Source organism: Nyctereutes procyonoides, unplaced genomic scaffold (genome assembly GCF_905146905.1).
Source record: "Nyctereutes procyonoides isolate TBG_1078 unplaced genomic scaffold, NYPRO_anot_genome, whole genome shotgun sequence".
Classification (NCBI taxonomy): Eukaryota; Metazoa; Chordata; class Mammalia; order Carnivora; family Canidae; genus Nyctereutes; species Nyctereutes procyonoides.
The window spans coordinates 195,863-213,084 of record NW_026575044.1 but is presented as its reverse complement, the minus strand read 5'-3'; the positions used below and the strand labels follow the sequence as shown (position 1 = coordinate 213,084).

The window sequence follows — 17,222 nt, the reverse complement described above, 5'->3', positions numbered from 1 at the left end:
TAAAAAAAAAAAAAAACAGAAAGAAATCTGCTTAAGGATTCTGTCTCTTTCTCCCTCTCCCTCTGCCCCTTACCCTTCTCATGCACACACTCTCTCAAATAAATAAATAAGTAAGTAAGTAAGTAAATAATTTTTAAAAAATGAAAAATAGGGCAGCCTGGATGTCTCAGCGGTTTAGTGCCACCTTCAGCCCAGGGCATGATCCTGGAGACCCAGAATCGAGTCCCATGTCGGGCTCTCTGCATGGAGCCTGCTTCTCCCTCTGCCTGTGTCTCTGCCTCTCTCTCTCATAAATAAATAAAATCTTTTAAAAAAAAAGAAAAACTTTGGCATACTTTAATATTCATGGATGCTAAGAACAACATTAGGGAATCTCATTAATAGATAATGAGAAGGGACTATAGATTTGAAATAAGGAAATTCATATTTATTAGGTCCTTGTTCTGCCAATGAATACATAGTATTCACCCCAATTGATTAGTTTGTCAGTGGAGACTATATTTACACAAATTATTTAGCTTTTTTTTTTTTTAAGATTTTATTTGTTTATGATAGACATAGAGAGAGAGAGAGGCAGACACACAGGCAGAGGGAGAAGCAGGCTCCATTCCGGGAGCCCGATGTGGGACTCGATCCCAGGACTCCAGGATTGCACCCTGGGCCAAAGTCAGGCGCTATACTGCTGAGCCACCCAGGGATCCCCTAGCTTTTCTTTTTAATCATTATTTCATGGTGCTTTTATTTTAATTCACATCTTGTGTTTTTTGATGGCAGTTTAACTTCATTTAGGTTTATCAGCATGATGTACCCTTTTGATTTTTTTTTTTAAGATTCCATTTATTTATTCATGAGAGAGAGAGAGAGAGAGAGAGAGAGAGAGAGAGAGGAGACACAGGGCAGAGGGAGAAGCAGTCTCCATGCAGGGAGCCCGATGAGGGACTTAATCCCATGACTCCAGGATCACGTCCTGGGCCGAAGGCAAGCACTAAACCACTGAGCCATCCAGGGATCCCCTACCCTTTTGATTTTTAAGTGTTACACATACTGCTTTTTTCCTCCCCAATATTTTACTTTCCTATTTACAGCATTCTTTTTTTTTTTTTTAAGGTTTTTAAAGCTTTTTTTTTTTTTTTTTTATGATAGTTACACACACAGAGAGAGAGAGAGAGAGGCAGAGACACAGGCAGAGGGAGAAGCAGGCTCCATGCACCGGGAGCCTGACGTGGGATTCGATCCCGGGTCTCCAGGATCACGCCCTGGGCCAAAGGCAGGCGCCAAACCACTGCGCCACCCAGGGATCCCCGTTACAGCATTCTTAATAATGAATGTAATGCCAGTGAGAAAATGTGGTTTTTACATTGACAAAATAAACTTCCTTTTAAAATTCATCCCTAGTTCCCTGAGAAAAGAATTTATAACAAGGTTGGCATTGTAATTGGGACAAGTGACATTCTCTAGAACAAATATGGCTGTGGTTTTCTTTAGGATGAACAATTGTTATTTGGTTAGTAAATCAGTGTATATAGTTCTTTTTGGCATCATTCTTCATATTCTTTATGTAGAATAATTTATATGTTTGAAGATAGCTAGTGATCAATGTTGTTAGACTTTTATTCGTTGGTTTTCTTAATAGTCTATTGATCAAAAAGCAGACTGTTGTGTTATATTTTACGTTTAGGCTATTTGTGTTTTTACATAAGTCCTAGTGAACCACAGGTAAATACTGACAGGATTAATATTTATTGCAACATTGGGAAATAGATAGTATTTGAAGTGTTTTATTATCCTAAAATATCAAAAATTTTTTGCTTGATAAAGCATTTGGACATGTTATCTCTATCTTAAGAATCTAGCTTTGAGGAACTCTAAGGTTTTGTTAATTTAATGTTAACTTCATTGATAGTTACCAGTATTAGCATACAGAACATTTTGGGGGGATGTTATGGATGCTTTCTTCCTCATCAACCTTTTTTAATATATCAATCCAATAACTTCATGCCGGTGCACACATCATGTATGTGATGTGTCATAGATGAATAACATTATTATTCACCTTTTCTTTTGGACAGAGGATGACCCAGTTTTCACTAGACAAGACAGCAATCGTAGTGAAAAAGAGACCACACAAGTGGCACATGAAACAGAGCCAGAATCAGGGTCTCAGCCTCGACCTGCTGTATTATCAGGTTATTTTAAACAGTTTCAGAAGTCTTTACCACCTCGATTCCAGCGACAGCAGGTAATAGTAAAAACATTTTATCATGTATACGTGATTAAAAGGTTTATTGTTCAGGGTAGTCTGAGAGGTATTTTGACATGAAACCTAAAATAAAGCACACAAATTTTCCCTGAAATTCTTTCCCCTTTTAATAAAAGTTTATTGATCATAGGTTTTACCAAAAACTTCTGTGTCATTTCCCCCCCTCTGCCTCATTATAGGTAGCATCTTCCTTTCTGTGAAATGATTTCTACAGTATAATTTATGAGTAGTTAATTTAAGCCAAAATGTCATAACTTATCTTTTGTTCTTTTGTGTTACCACCTCTCACTGTTAAATGTCTTTTGAATTCTTTTCCCTGGAGGATTAAAAAAAAAACCTATTATTTTCTAATATGATTGATTATGTTATCACGTGGAACTAAAATCTCAAGATGTGGGATCCTGCTTTTCTAGGAACAGATGAAACAGCAGCAGTGGCAGCAGCAGCAGCAGCAAGGTGTACTTCCCCAGACAGTCCCTTCACAGCCATCTAGTGGTGCTGTCCCTCCTCCACCACACAGACCTCTCTACCAACCCATGCAGCCTCACCCTCAGCATTTGGCTTCTATGGGTTTTGATCCAAGGTGGCTCATGATGCAGTCCTACATGGATCCTCGAATGATATCAGGTAGACCTGCTATGGATATTCCACCCATTCATCCTGGTAAGTTAAAATTGATGTTGTTTCATGGCTCACTGGCAGTTATACAAGATCAGAGGTTTTCATCTTCCTCCCATTTTTATTCCTTTAAAAGGTATGATTTAGTAAGCACTTAAGTACGGTGGCTAGATATTTTCTTTTAAAGATTTTATTTATTTATTTGAGAGAGACAGCACATGAGCACTAGTGGAGAGGGGGTGCAGAGGGAAAGGGAGAGAGACAAGCAGACACAACCACCCCCTCCCCCAGCAGGGAGCCTGATGTAGGGCTTGATCTCAGGACCCTGAGATCATGACCTCAGCTGAAGTTGGATGCTTAACTGAGTCAACCTAGGTGCCCCTAGATTTTTTTTTTAAGGTTTTATTTATTTATTTTAGAGAGAGAGTGCATGAGCAGGAGGGGGAAAGGGAGAGAGAATCTCAAGCAGATTTTCCACTGAGCACAGAGTGTGTGACACGGGGCTCAATCTTACTACCCTGAAATCAAGACCTGAGCAGAGACCAGACGTTTAACTGTGTCACCCAGGTGCCCCCAGGGGCCGAGATTTTATTTAAAAGATTTATTTTAGAGAGAACATGCATGCACAAGCAAGGGGAGGGGTAGACAGTGAGGGAGAGAGAATCTCAAGTAGACTTGCCACTGAGCAAGGGAGCCCGATGTGGGGCTCAGTCTCATGAGCCTGAGATCATAACCTGAGCTGAAATCAAGAATCAAATGCTTAACTGACTGACACACTCAGGTGCCGCCAGGGTGTCTAGATTTTTAATTTTAAAATTTTGTAACTTTTACCAGAGTACGTAAATGCCAGACACTGTATGAACAGTATAAGACCAAAACACTAGTTATTTTCTGTATGTAAATATTAAAAATGTTTGAGTCTGAAAACATTCTGTTATTTGCTAAGTTATTTTCATTCTTCTGTTTAAGCATTTGAATTTTGTCCTTATATTCTGTATTCTAGCTTTTCAATTTTCTCTGCTGTATACTTGAGTTTTCACATAGGTTAGCTGAAAAACAAATGAATTAGCAATCATGTATGGAGTCTATCAGAGTAAATCCAGATAATTCATTACCAAAATGAGGAAAATTTAGGAGTGCTAAAAATATGATCAAGAATAATGTCCTAATTTTAAAATTTATACTGCAATTTTAGAATTTAAAACGTGTAATTAATAGCATTGATCAACTACTTAGACTATTAATATAATTTTCTGTAGGATATATTTCCTCTGGAAATCTATCACTGTTGGTGTAATCCTCATTATGTTTTTTTTGAGACACATAGAGGCTTCATACATGTTACCTGACTTTTATAGGCATTGTAGTTTTTTTTCCTTTAAAGTAAAGATAGGCTACTGTTGTGGTTTGCTTAGTTTGCTTCCTCAATTCTTAAATCTATTTAATAGCAGCAATAAAAATCTCATATATGGAAAAACTTGTACAGTTTTCATTGATCATTGCTTTATAGTTTAAGTATAAAGTTCTAAATAATAATAACCCAGATTGTATGTGTATGATTGTTTTTCCCATCTTTTTCTGATGTTCTGTATAGGAATGATTCCTCCTAAGCCATTAATGAGAAGAGAGCAGATGGAAGGATCGCCAAACAGTTCTGAGTCATTTGAGCATATTGCACGATCTGCAAGAGATCATGCAATCTCCCTCTCTGAACCTCGTGTAATGTGGGGATCAGATCCCTATCCTCATACTGAACCTCAGCAGGCCACTACTCCCAAAGCAACAGAAGAACCTGAAGATGCAAGGTAATTACAAAAATTGTTAATAGACCAAATTAATATTGTGGTAAAATAAAAACTGTGTAGCATTCCCTGAAGATCATTTTGATTTAGAATTGAGCCACAAATCTGATTTCCTCCCATTTGAGTGTATGTCTTCTCATTTTTGGACATGCTTTTTCTGTCATTTCTGTATTGGTTAGATTATTTTATCACACGTATTTTTGTGCACTGAATTAAATACTGAAATTCAACATTGGATGTAAAATTGGCCAGTTTCTACTGTTGATTAGATATTTGACATGTAGTCTAGCTTAAGGTGTTGATACATGTTTTCTACTAAGGAGAAGTGGTAGAGATTTGATTGTCAATACCTTGTGGAAGTCTTCTAATGCCAATATAAGGACAAATACTAATTTACAGAGATAATTCGAAGTAGCAATTGGTGACCTGTAATAATTTATAACCATAAACTTAGAACCTCTGCCCTTTTAAGGAGTGTATTTTGTAATGCTGATTCATTGGGGGAAGATAGACCTACTCTACTCTTGGATTATAGGTAGAAATTAGTAGTCTTGATGGACTAAAAATTCCCATCAACATGGCCTAAACGTCCTTTTTTCTTAAGGAATGAAGTTCATTTGTTTTTAATTGTGGCTTCTACCATTAATGAAATTTTGAGTGTTCGGTTCAGTGTTGTTCTATAAGCATGGTGTTTTACAGCACATTTCTAGAATTTTTTCATTTTGTATGACTGAAATTTTATCCCCACCGAGTAGTAAATAATTCCCTGGCAATCATCATTCTGCTTTATGCTTGGATGAGTTCGATTAAATTATATATCTCATATAAGTAGAATCCCACAGTACTTGTCCTCTGATTATTCATTTCACTTAGCATAATATTCTCATCCATCTGATGGTATATAACAGTATTTTCCCTTTTTTGATGGCTAAAGACTATTCTATTGTATGTATATACCATGTTTTCTTTCTTTCTTTCTTTCTTTCTTTCTTTCTTTCTTTCTTTCTTTCTTTCTTTCTCTCTCTCTTTTTTTAAAAAGATCTCATTTATTTATTCATGAGAGAGAGAGAGGCAGAGACACAGGCAGAGGGAGAAGCAGGCTCCATGGAGGGAGCCTGATGCGGTACTCTATCCTGGCTCAACAGGATCACGCTCTGGGCCGAAGGCAACACTAAACTGCTAAGCCACCCGGGCTGCCCACGTTTTCTTAATCCATTCACCTGTCATTGGATATTTAGGGTTGTTTCCACCCCTTGGCTATTATGTAATGCTGCGCTAAAGTTTTTAAGGAGGCATAAAGATTAGAATCCTCTAAATGGTTTTTATGTTTAGGATCCATTTGTGTTTTATAATTAGAGGGATTATTTTGCTGTACACTTGTGAGAAGGGGTTTGTTTTGGTAGTTACACCTCTGAATTCTTCATTCTTTTAGGCCTGAAGCCCCACTGGATCAGGAGCAGATTACTGCTGCTTATCCTGTAGAACAGAGTCAGTTAGAGGTTCATCCAAAAGCGGACTTTGTCAGAGAATCGAGTGAGATGGAAGTACAGAAGTTTTTAAGCAGATCTGTGGAAGACGTTAGACCTCGCCATACTGACACGGTCAGTCAGTCTGCCTGTTTTGATGTACCTGATCAAAAAACCGTATCCACTCCTCAGGAAGAGCGGATCTCAGCTGTAGAAAGTCAGCCTGCCCGGAAAAGAAGTGTTTCCCATGGCTCCAACCATACTCAAAAATCAGAGGAGCAAAGAAGTGATCCATCTGCAAGCATTCCTAAAGTAACCAGCAGATGCATGGATTCAAAGGAACCAGCAGAAAGAACAGAGGAAAAACCAAAGAAGGATGGCTTTATACGATCATCTGAAGGACCAAAACCTGAAAAACTATATAAATCTAAATCGGAAACTCGTTGGGGCCCGAGGCCAAGCTCCAACAGAAGAGAAGAAGGTAATGATAGGCCTGTGAGAAGATCAGGTCCCATTAAAAAACCTATACTTAGAGATATGAAAGAGGAACGAGAGCAGCGGAAAGAGAAAGAAGGGGAAAAGGGAGAAAAGGTCACCGAAAAAGTTGTCAAACCTGAAAAAACAGAAAAGAAAGATCCTATTCCTCCAGTCCCAGCACCTGCAGCACCGGTTCAGCCACAGTCTGTTCCACTACCACCTCAACCAGAATTAGAGAAATTTCCTTCAACAGAAACTTCAGCCTTGGTTCCAAAGCCGCCTCAAGATGCTGAGAAGCCCTCGGAACCTGTAAGTAGTGTTGAAGTAGAGCCTGTGGCTAAAACTGTAAACCAGCAAACCATCACAGCACCAACAGTCAAAGAAGAAAAACAACCTGAGAAACTCGGTAGCAAAGATCTTTTAGAGAGGCCTCGACCAGATTCAAGACCAGCAGTTAAAAAAGAATCTACTTTACCCCCCAGGACCTATTGGAAAGAAGCTAGAGATAGAGATTGGTTTCCAGATCAAGGATACAGGGGTCGAGGCCGGGGTGAATACTATTCGAGAGGCCGAAGCTATAGGGGTTCTTATGGAGGACGTGGCCGAGGTGGGAGAGGGCATACTCGAGATTATCCCCAATATAGAGACACTAAGCCACGGACAGAGCATGTGCCCTCAGGACCTCTTAGACAGCGAGAAGAAAGTGAAACACGAAGTGAGAGCTCTGATTTTGAAGTTGTTCCCAAAAGAAGACGACAGCGGGGTTCAGAGACTGACACGGACAGTGAAGTTCATGAAAGTGCAAGTGACAAGGATAGTTTAAGCAAAGGCAAACTTCCCAAAAGAGAGGAACGGTCTGAAAACAAAAAGCCTATAAAGCCTCAGTCTTCTTTCAAGCCCGAAAATCACATCAGAATAGATAATAGACCCCTCGAAAAAGCTTATGTGAGGGATGTGAGGGATGATGATAAGTCTAAACCAGGCTTCCTTCCTAAAGGAGAGCCTACACGGCGAGGCAGAGGGGGTACATTCAGACGTGGGGGAAGGGATCCTGGAGGCAGGCCATCTCGCCCTTCCACCTTACGAAGACCTGCTTATCGGGACAATCAGTGGAACCCAAGGCAGGCAGAAGCTCCAAAACTAGACGATGGAGAGCCACCAAGAAGACACGAGCAGTTTATTCCTATACCAGCAGATAAACGACCTCCGAAATTTGAGCGAAAATTTGACCCAGCTAGAGAAAGGCCCCGACGACAACGTCCTACCCGACCACCGAGGCAAGACAAGCCGCCTCGATTTAGACGTCTCAGGGAGAGGGAGGCTGCTTCCAAAACCAACGAGGTGGCAGTGCCCGCAAATGGCACAGTTAATAATGTGGTTCAGGAACCAGTTAATCCTGCTGGGGATATTTCTGGGAACAAGACACCAGACTTATCTAACCAGAACTCTTCAGATCAGGCAAACGAAGAATGGGAAACAGCTTCAGAAAGCAGTGATTTCAATGAGAGGCGTGAAAGAGATGAAAAAAAAAATGCTGATTTGAATGCACAAGCAGTTACAAAGACTGGAGAGAATGCTTTACCTCCAAAAAGGGAAATAGCAAAGAGAAGTTTTTCTAGCCAGAGACCTGGTGTAGATCGCCAGAATCGGCGTGGCAACAGTGGTCCACCAAAATCTGGAAGGAATTTCTCAGGTCCTAGAAACGAAAGGAGAAGTGGTGGCCCACCATCAAAGACTGGGAAGCGAGGGTGAGTACTTTGTTTTCAGTATACTTGCTTTCATACATGAACTGAGCAAAGGAGCCAGTCTGGATATAGGATCCAGACATTGTTGTTCCCTAAATTTTTTGTTTGTTCATTCTTGAAGTGTAAGGGTGCCTGAGCAAGAGAGGTTAATGGATCTCAGAAGCTTTTGCCTCTTTCGTTAACATTTTCTAGAATTCTCTTAGGAATTTGTAGCTTTGGGAGAATCTGTACACCTAAAGGAGGGACCTGTATAAGTGTCCTCCTTTTGGTAAGTCTTCTTATTGAGGATGAACAGCCCCTCTTTCTTTTTTGGTTTCTCTTTACAAAAAACTGGTGCTCATAGGTGTCTTCTGGGGCTTAAATGAATACATTTTAAGCATATGCTTTATTACTCTGTATTGGTTGCTAGGAAGTGAATATTGAACCTTAGGAATAAACTATATCTTCCTCTGGAGTTGCAAACTACAATAAAAGATCCAGCTGGATAGAGGCACAGAACTGCCATTAAGGCCACCAGCAACATAAATATGTTGGATTTATTTTAAAATAATTTCTCTGTGCTAAGCTTGATCTGTTCTTTTAAATATTAAAATGTTGTTTATAGTAAATTATTAATTTCTTTAATATCAGGAAAAATTATAGTATCGGTATGCCTAGTTTTATTTATTCATTTGCCTAGTTTTAAGTGTAGGTTCTGCTATTTACTGCCTTTATAAACCCTGCTTCCTCACCAGTAAAATAGGGAGAAAGTAATCATACTTTTAAAGATTGGTAAAGATTACAGACATGATATTTGTGAACTGTATTAACATACCTGATAAATAGTAAGCATCTGTTACTAGAATGTACCCTGGTTTTTGATCAAATTTCCAGGTTTGCAGCCTGAGCTGATAAAAAATTTATCCAAATAATACTAATCTGCATTGGTTAGTTACAATACACTTAATATTTCAGGTTACTATACCCATCAACAAAAATATTTCTGCTTTCTGATAACTCAGAAAAAAAATTTAGGGAAATAATTGCGACCAGTTGTGTTTCCCGAGTACCTTCATAACAAAGAATTAGAACCTCTCTTTATAGGGCCAAAAGAATTAGGATAGCATATATAGTTGCAATGTAGTTATTGACTATAACTGAACTATTAGAGTTTTGAGTAATAATATTCAGGGGAAATCTTGATCTGGTTTTTGTGTAATGTAGATTTCAACAACTTAGCAAGACTTTTGTGACATGTTGACAATAACAACTTTGAACCTGCAGAAATAGCAGTTACAGATTGTAATTAAAATAAATCTTGAAAGAGTCCCACTTAGAAGAAATCATTTTATTCTTCAAATATTTGAGTTCATGCTTTGTGTCAAGTACTTGGGTAAGCTTTTATCTCAAGTGAAACTATTGGCTAAGATGAAATGAATTAATTTGATAGGAAACAAAAACTATAGAAATACATTGGTTTGTGAAGTGAAGTATTTCCCTATTAAAAGTGTTTTTTTATATGCTTTCGTTAATTATAAATCTGATTGAACTTCTAAAAAAAATACTCATAGTGTTAACAGAATGCTTTTTAAATTTTTCATTTGCTGTCCTGTTGTGGAGAAGATCCAGCAGTGAATACTTTGAACTTGTTTGGATCATAGGAATTTTCTGCTATAAAGCATGTTGATTGGCGTATACATACCATGATAGACACAATAAGAACCTTCAGGGCACAGTTGGAATTCTGGAATTTAATTCCTGGAAAAAATTCTGTCCACCTTCTTAATTGGAAAGCTCAGTTTTAGTGAAGTTGCACTCAATAAAAATCACTGAAGCTTATTAATTTGAGAGTCTTCTGTCCCATGGCTATTTTATCTTAGATTAAACTGTAGAAACTGCCAATAATCATTTTTCTTTTGTTCAGTTATGTGGAGGTAGCAGTAACTCAACTTGTTGTTTTGCAGGCCATTTGATGACCAGTCTGCAGGCACAACTGTTGTTGATCCTGTTAATGGCAGTTCTGCACACCAGCAGGAGGGAACACCTAATGGTACAGGACAAAAGAATGCCAAAGATTCCACAGGGAAGAAAAGAGAAGACCCCAAATCAGGCCCTAAAAAACCCAAAGAGAAAGTAGATGCACTATCACAGTTTGATCTCAACAATTATGCAAGTATGTCTTAGGTTCCTTTTATGCATATGTTATCTGTCACATTTGAGTTGATACTAAAATACAGAAAGGGGGGAAGAGGGAAAAGAGGGAAAGAATTAGAACTACAAGATTGAGATAAAGGCTGATGATGAATCACTAATTAATAAAATGAACTAGTTTTTAGCACAGCCTTGTGTGCTTGATCAAGTTCTTGTTAAAGATAATCTGCTAGATTTCATTTTTCTTCATAAAAAAGGAGAAAATTAACCACTCCACTTTGCCAAACAGATGTAGGAAAGCATTGGAGACTAAATGAGGTTGCTTAATTATATCTGTACATATGCTTTATCTTCTGTGAAAGAAATATTAATCTCAGTGACTTATGCCCTTGATAAAATTGGTATCTAAGGCATGATAAATAGAGAATAATAGGATGGGAGGCAGTGTTGCTCTGGATAAATACTTTCAGAAAGCCATAAATAATTAGATACCAAATGCGAAGGATAACACAAGCAATAAGAAAATATTTGTTGAAGACATTAACGAGGGGGAAAAAAGAAAAAAGGAATATCTATGAGAAGACATTTATACATGTAAAAATGCACTATTTGCCGTTCATTCAGATGAGACTTCAGCTGGAAATACTGTGTAAAATTGAGATTTACTAAGACCAGATAGCAGTAATGGCAAAGTTAGGTTAGGTACTGTTATTCCAGTATTGAAAATAAAGATGAGGATTTTTCACCTAGTTAATAGTTATTTAAACTTGATTTGGGCCCAGGACCTTGGCATTATTATTTCTAGATCAGTAATTCTCAATGGGTGGTCCCCAGATCATCAGCCTCACCTAGAAAGTTGTGAGAAATGCAGAATGTTGACCCCTATCTCAGCCCTAAATCCAGAAACTCGCAATCTTTATCTTATAGAATTCTCCAGGTGATTTTAATGCACACAAATACTTGAGAACTATTGTTCTAGAATACCATTTTAGGATTCACATGGGAAAGAAAGAAACTTAGCTTAATTGCATGTTTAAGAATTTTTAGTTAGTTTATGTAGAGCAGTGGTTCTCCACAGGAGTAATTTTGTACTCCAGGGAACATTTAGCAATCTCCGAAGACAGTTTTGATTGTCCTAGTGTGGGGCTGGGTGCTACTGACATAATAGATATAGGCCAGGGATGTTGCTTAACATCCTAGCGTGCACAGGATGGCCACCTCAGAATACTGGTAGTGTTGAGTTTGGAAAGCGCTGATCTAGAGAGAAAAAAGTAGACTCTTAGGAAGCTTGGGTGCCAACCTTGTGGCGGTCCGTAGAGAGAGAGGAAAGTCTAAACACACATTTGGAAAATGACAAATGAAGATTACAAAAAGTCTGCAAAACAGGCTCAGTGGTTTGGCGCCTCCTTCAGCCCAGGACGTGATCCTGAAGTCCTGGGATGGAGTCCCTGTCGGGCTCCCTGCATGGAGCCTGCTTCTCCCTCTGCCTGTGCCTCTGCCTCTCTTTGTCTCTGTGTGTCTCGTGAATGAATAAATAAAATCTTTATTAAAAAAGTCCACAAAACATAGCAGATATGTCTTCCCAAATAACTATTTACCACTTTCCCTTCTTCCAGAGAACTCTTGGGGTAGAAAATTCCCAAAGTATTATATTATTGGATTAAGACATAAAAGACGTAAAAAGGTTAAGAACTCCATATATAATTCTGAGTTGATGGTGGAAACTGAGCTATGCATTTTAAAAACTCATTAAGAATTGCTCCTCTTTAGGTTGTTTTTCTAATACTTGTTAAGTAATTTATGTTTAGGCCAAATTGTCACAAAGCACCAGGCGTGTTGAAAATGAACAGAAAGTATCTTCAAATTTTTGTTTCACATAGTTGAGTAAACTAACTCTTGAAAGGTTCTAAAGAAGCTCTTTGACAAGAAAATTAAAATAATGGGTGAGATGGTATGGCTATGAAGAGAAGTTTCAACACACATTTTTAGTCAAAGTGGAATACTGAGATGAACTTAGAAATATAAAGAGGTCTCTTTGCCACTGTGAAGCAATGGAGTGTATGGCATCTGCTGAAATGTTTGACTAAGGCCTTTTATTTGAAATGAGCATTATGCTATTTCAGAGTTAATCTCTTAAGGATTTAAAACACGTGTAGAACTATCATAGATAAATCAGAACCAATGAGGCTTTTGTTAGAAAAACAGAATAACATGGGGCACCTAGGTAGCTCAGTTGGTGGACTCATGATCTTAGGGTCATGAGTTTGAGCTCCACTTTGGGTGTAGAAAGCACTTATATAAGTATTTAAAAAAAAACAGTAATAGGTTTTTAAAGAGAGGAAGCCAGCAGCACTTCGGTGGTTCAGTCAGTTGAACATCTGACTCTTGATTTGAGCTCAGATCATGAATTTAGGATTATGAGATCTACCTAAGTGGGGCTCCACATTCAGCACAGTGTCTATTTGTCCCTCTCCGTCTCCCTTTGCCCCTCCCCCTGCTTGCAGATGCATCGCCCGTGTGTGCTCACACCCTATCTCTCTCATAAACAAACAAATAAATAAATAAATAAATTTTAGAGAGTGAAAGCCAGTTTTAGTCTTTGTTTTGTTTTTCTCATTATTTACATAAATGCAAATTGTTAGCCATTCAAAGAGAGTTGTTTGCAGGTGGATTCCCTATGAATCACTCTCTAATAAGACTCTCTTGCTATCCCTCATAAGTTATCACCATCTTGAGTTGTATATGTAAAATTCCCAAGCAAACAACCTATTTTTATTGTGTGTTCCCCAACTAAAACATGCATTATTTGCAAAATTAAAACAGTTTATTTGAATTGCCTCACCCCTTTCTTATTTGTTTTGGAAACATGTCTGCAATCACAGGTTGCATTGCTTGGACTATTTTAATTTTGCTTTTAGATATTAAACTTAAGGGATCTAGATTTCTTTTTTTTTTTAAGGGATCTAGATTTCTTTAATTTATTGGGATATATGATTTTTCAGGACATCGCCCAAATAACTGTTAGTTGAACAGTGAGTTGAAGATACATCTTAAGGTTAGTTATCTGCTAGGGTTATTATGATGTGTGTATATCTATGCCACTTTACATTCACGTAGAACTTTCCCATATATTTCATTTGTTTTTAACAACTACATGTTGTAAACAAATGGTCTCCCTAAAACAGTCATTAAGAGCCATAAGACTCGCTTGGGTATTCACCAGCTCATCTTTAGCATATCAGCCTCTCAGAGTTTATTTCATCCTTTAGAAAGGGGAAACAATACTAATATGCACCTCTAAGAATGGTTAGATGCAAATGAAGTGAGGTGCTGCGTAGGCCTTTATAGCCCATTACAGACCCTTTTATAGCACAGTTATAGAGATTAAGCATTTGAAGAAAGTAGAATGATACTGATTGTTTTAGACATCACCACTATATTATTGAAGAAAAAAAAAGATCTATATCATTCAAAGTACTTTAGAAAGTCAAAAGACTTTAAGCTTGTTTGTGAAATATTTTCATGTTTATGCATTCTTTTCAAATAATTACTAATGGCCATTGTGTGGGATGGGAATTGGGTTATATTGTGAGTTATAAGAACTAGATTTTTGTCTAGCCCTTCTTTTTTTAATCACTACTGGACTAAATATTTTTATTTACCTTTTCAATTGAAAAAACATATATCATTTTAAATCTTTTTCCATACTCATAGGTGTTGTTATAATTGACGATCATCCTGAAGTAACAGTAGTTGAAGATCCCCAGTCAAATTTGAATGATGACGGTTTTACTGAAGTGGTTTCCAAAAAACAGCAAAAGCGTTTACAGGATGAAGAACGTCGAAAGAAGGAAGAACAAATCATACAGGTTTGGTGTTTTAGTTTGTTGCTAGTTATTGAGATTGTTGCCCAAAATATAATCTTTGAAATCCAGTGAACACAACTGCTATGATCAATAAATTGCAGACTCTTCACCTATAAAGGTTTTTGTGATTATAATCTACATTAGTAGATTATACTCATGGTATGAATCAAGGTCAGTTATTCTGTTTAAACCACCCCAAACACCCATTTTGCTAAATGGTGACACAGGATAAAACTAAGTAAAACACATAGATCATAGTGATAACATGCTCTAATAGATGAGAAGCCTCAAAAACAAACACTGTAAAAATCATACGTGAATGGTAATATTAAGTTGAATATAAGCTTTGAGACTAGGTATTTTTAGAATCATTCATTTGTGTATTCATTTACTTTATAAGGTAAAAATTGTACAGCATACACCCCAGCAACACCACAGATTAATGTTTCTGTGGCAAACAGAGTGAAGTCAATAAGTAGCTCTTTGTCAGATTGGATCAGATTTTGCTGCCGAGTGAATTCATTGAAAAATTCCATAACTTGAATTTTAAAATTATGGAAGAGAGATTGTAGAACTGTTTATCAAGAATGTATAATAAATACTTACTTGTCTTTTTTTCCCCCTATAGCATCTTGGCATTTTGTAATTTAAAATCCCCTTTGCAGCCTTGACGTTTTTACTCTTATTAAGTGCCTATTTTGAAAAGTAAATGAGTTAAATTATTTGATCTTGTCAGAGACTGTGTTGGTGAACTATGCTTTTAGTTACATTATTGACAAAAATGGTTCCTACCAATTTTTTCAGGTCTGGAATAAAAAGAATGCAAATGAGAAAGGAAGAAGTCAGACTTCTAAGCTTCCTCCACGGTTTGCCAAGAAACAGGCTACGGGGACCCAGCAAGCACAGGCTCTGGCTCCAGCTCCAGCCTCGACTCCAGGTCTAGCCTCAACCTCTGCCCCAGTGCCAGCCTCAGCCCCAGCTCCAGTCCTGACTTCAGCCCCAGCTCCACTCCCGAGCTCTGCCTCCACACCAGTTCCACCCTCCACCTCAGCTCCAGCCACGGTGTCTTCTTCAGCTCCAGCTCCAACCCCTATCCTTGCCTCAGCTTCATCCCCAGCTTCTGTGCCCATCCTCACCTCAGCCTCAATACCCATCCTTGCTTCAGCCCTAGCCCCAACTTCAGCTTCAGCTACAGCCCCTGCCACCTCAGCCCCAGTAGCCCCCACCTCAGCCCCTGCCACCCCAGCCCCAATTCCAACCCCAGCCCCGGCCCCTGCCTCCACCCTAGTCCCTGCCTCAGCTTCAGCCCCAGCCCTGGTCCCCATCCCTGCTCCAGCCCCCAGTGCACCAGCCCAGACTCAGGGACAGACTCATAAACCAGTCCAGAGTCAGCTACAGACTACAACACAGTCTTCAAAACAGCCACCACCTTCAATTAGACTACCTTCAGCTCAGACACCTAATGGCACAGAATATGTAGCCACAGGAAAGTCTATCCAGACTTCACAGTCACATGGCACAATTACAACTGAATTATGGGATAACAAGGTGGCCCCACCAGCTGTGCTGAATGACCTCTCAAAGAAATGTAAGTTCAACAGAAAAGAGAAGGAGGGGGTATGGCCTGAGATGTTGGGGTTTGGTTTTTTTTGATTGTATGCTCAGCATGGTTTTTTGTAGCCACTTCCTTTTTCTTAATAAGAAGCATAATTTTTATTAGTTTCCTTTCTTAAAACCTTTGTTTCTAAAACAAATGTGTTACACTTTTAATAGCATATTTTATGGGCACAATTTTTGCATTGATTAAAAAATACAGGTTTGTTGGGGGGGACCTTATATTTATTTTGGTATTCAAAAATCTGAGTGTATTGTGAAAACCTTTGTTTTTTTGTCTAGCTGCCATTAAAGGAAAAGATAAAGTACTTAGGATTATTAGCCTCTAAATTTTAATGGTTGCATTTGCAATGACTCCTTCTTTCCAGTAGGTCCCATTAGTCCACCACAGCCACCCTCAGTCAGCGCGTGGAGTAAGCCCCTAACATCGTTTGGATCGGCTGCTTCATCAGAGGTAGGAGTAGATGTCATAATGGCCTTAGCAGAGTTAGTGGAGCAGAGGTACCTTAAAACAGTTTTTCAAACTGGAATGTGCATCCCAGTCACTCGGACAGCTTAGTAAAATAGATTGCTGAGATTCATGCTCAAAGTTTGTTTCATTCGGTCTAATTGAAACCTGAGTACATTTCCAACAAGTTCCCAGGTAATATTATTGCTGCTGGATCCCTATATATAAGTTACTTCTCACCTTTAGACATCTAAAGCTTAACATTTTTATTTTTATTTTATTTTTTTAATTTTTTATTTATTTATGATAGTCACACACACACACAGAGAGAGAGAGAGAGAGAGAGGCAGAGGCACAGGCAGAGGGAGAAGCAGGCTCCATGCACCGGGAGCCCAACGTGGGATTCGATCCCGGGTCTCCAGGATCGCGCCCTGGGCCAAAGGCAGGCGCCAAACCGCTGCACCACCCAGGGGTCCCGCTTAACATTTTTAAATTGAAGTCTCAATAAAAGTGCTTGTGATACAGAGAATATGGGTGCAATGATTAGTTTTTCAACTTTTCTACCATATTTTTAGCCTGAAAATTAGGTAATAAAATTACTTAGAAGCAGAGTTTACAGGAAATTCTAACATAATTTCTTGAATGTGCAGTATTGGTAAATGAGAACTTAGGTTAGCAGTTTTTCACTTACTTATTGAACAAAAATTTCTTGAGCACTTGTGATCTACCAGGCAGTGTTCTAACCTGTGGACTTACAGAACAGGGAAAGAGTGTGACAAAAAGGACAAAAAGCCCT

At 38.5% G+C, this 17,222-nt stretch overlaps 1 protein-coding gene across 1 annotated transcript in view; it reads left to right on the top strand.

Annotated features, from left to right (window-relative positions):
* The window catches only part of PRRC2C (proline rich coiled-coil 2C), a 100,178-nt gene that overhangs the window by 56,591 nt on the left and 26,365 nt on the right, over positions 1 to 17,222 (top strand). The window contains 8 exon segments of the mRNA XM_055323735.1: positions 2,070 to 2,239; positions 2,674 to 2,923; positions 4,473 to 4,683; positions 6,113 to 8,371; positions 10,312 to 10,520; positions 14,213 to 14,367; positions 15,169 to 15,952; positions 16,347 to 16,432. Coding sequence (XP_055179710.1) covers positions 2,070 to 2,239; positions 2,674 to 2,923; positions 4,473 to 4,683; positions 6,113 to 8,371; positions 10,312 to 10,520; positions 14,213 to 14,367; positions 15,169 to 15,952; positions 16,347 to 16,432 — 4,124 coding nt within the window.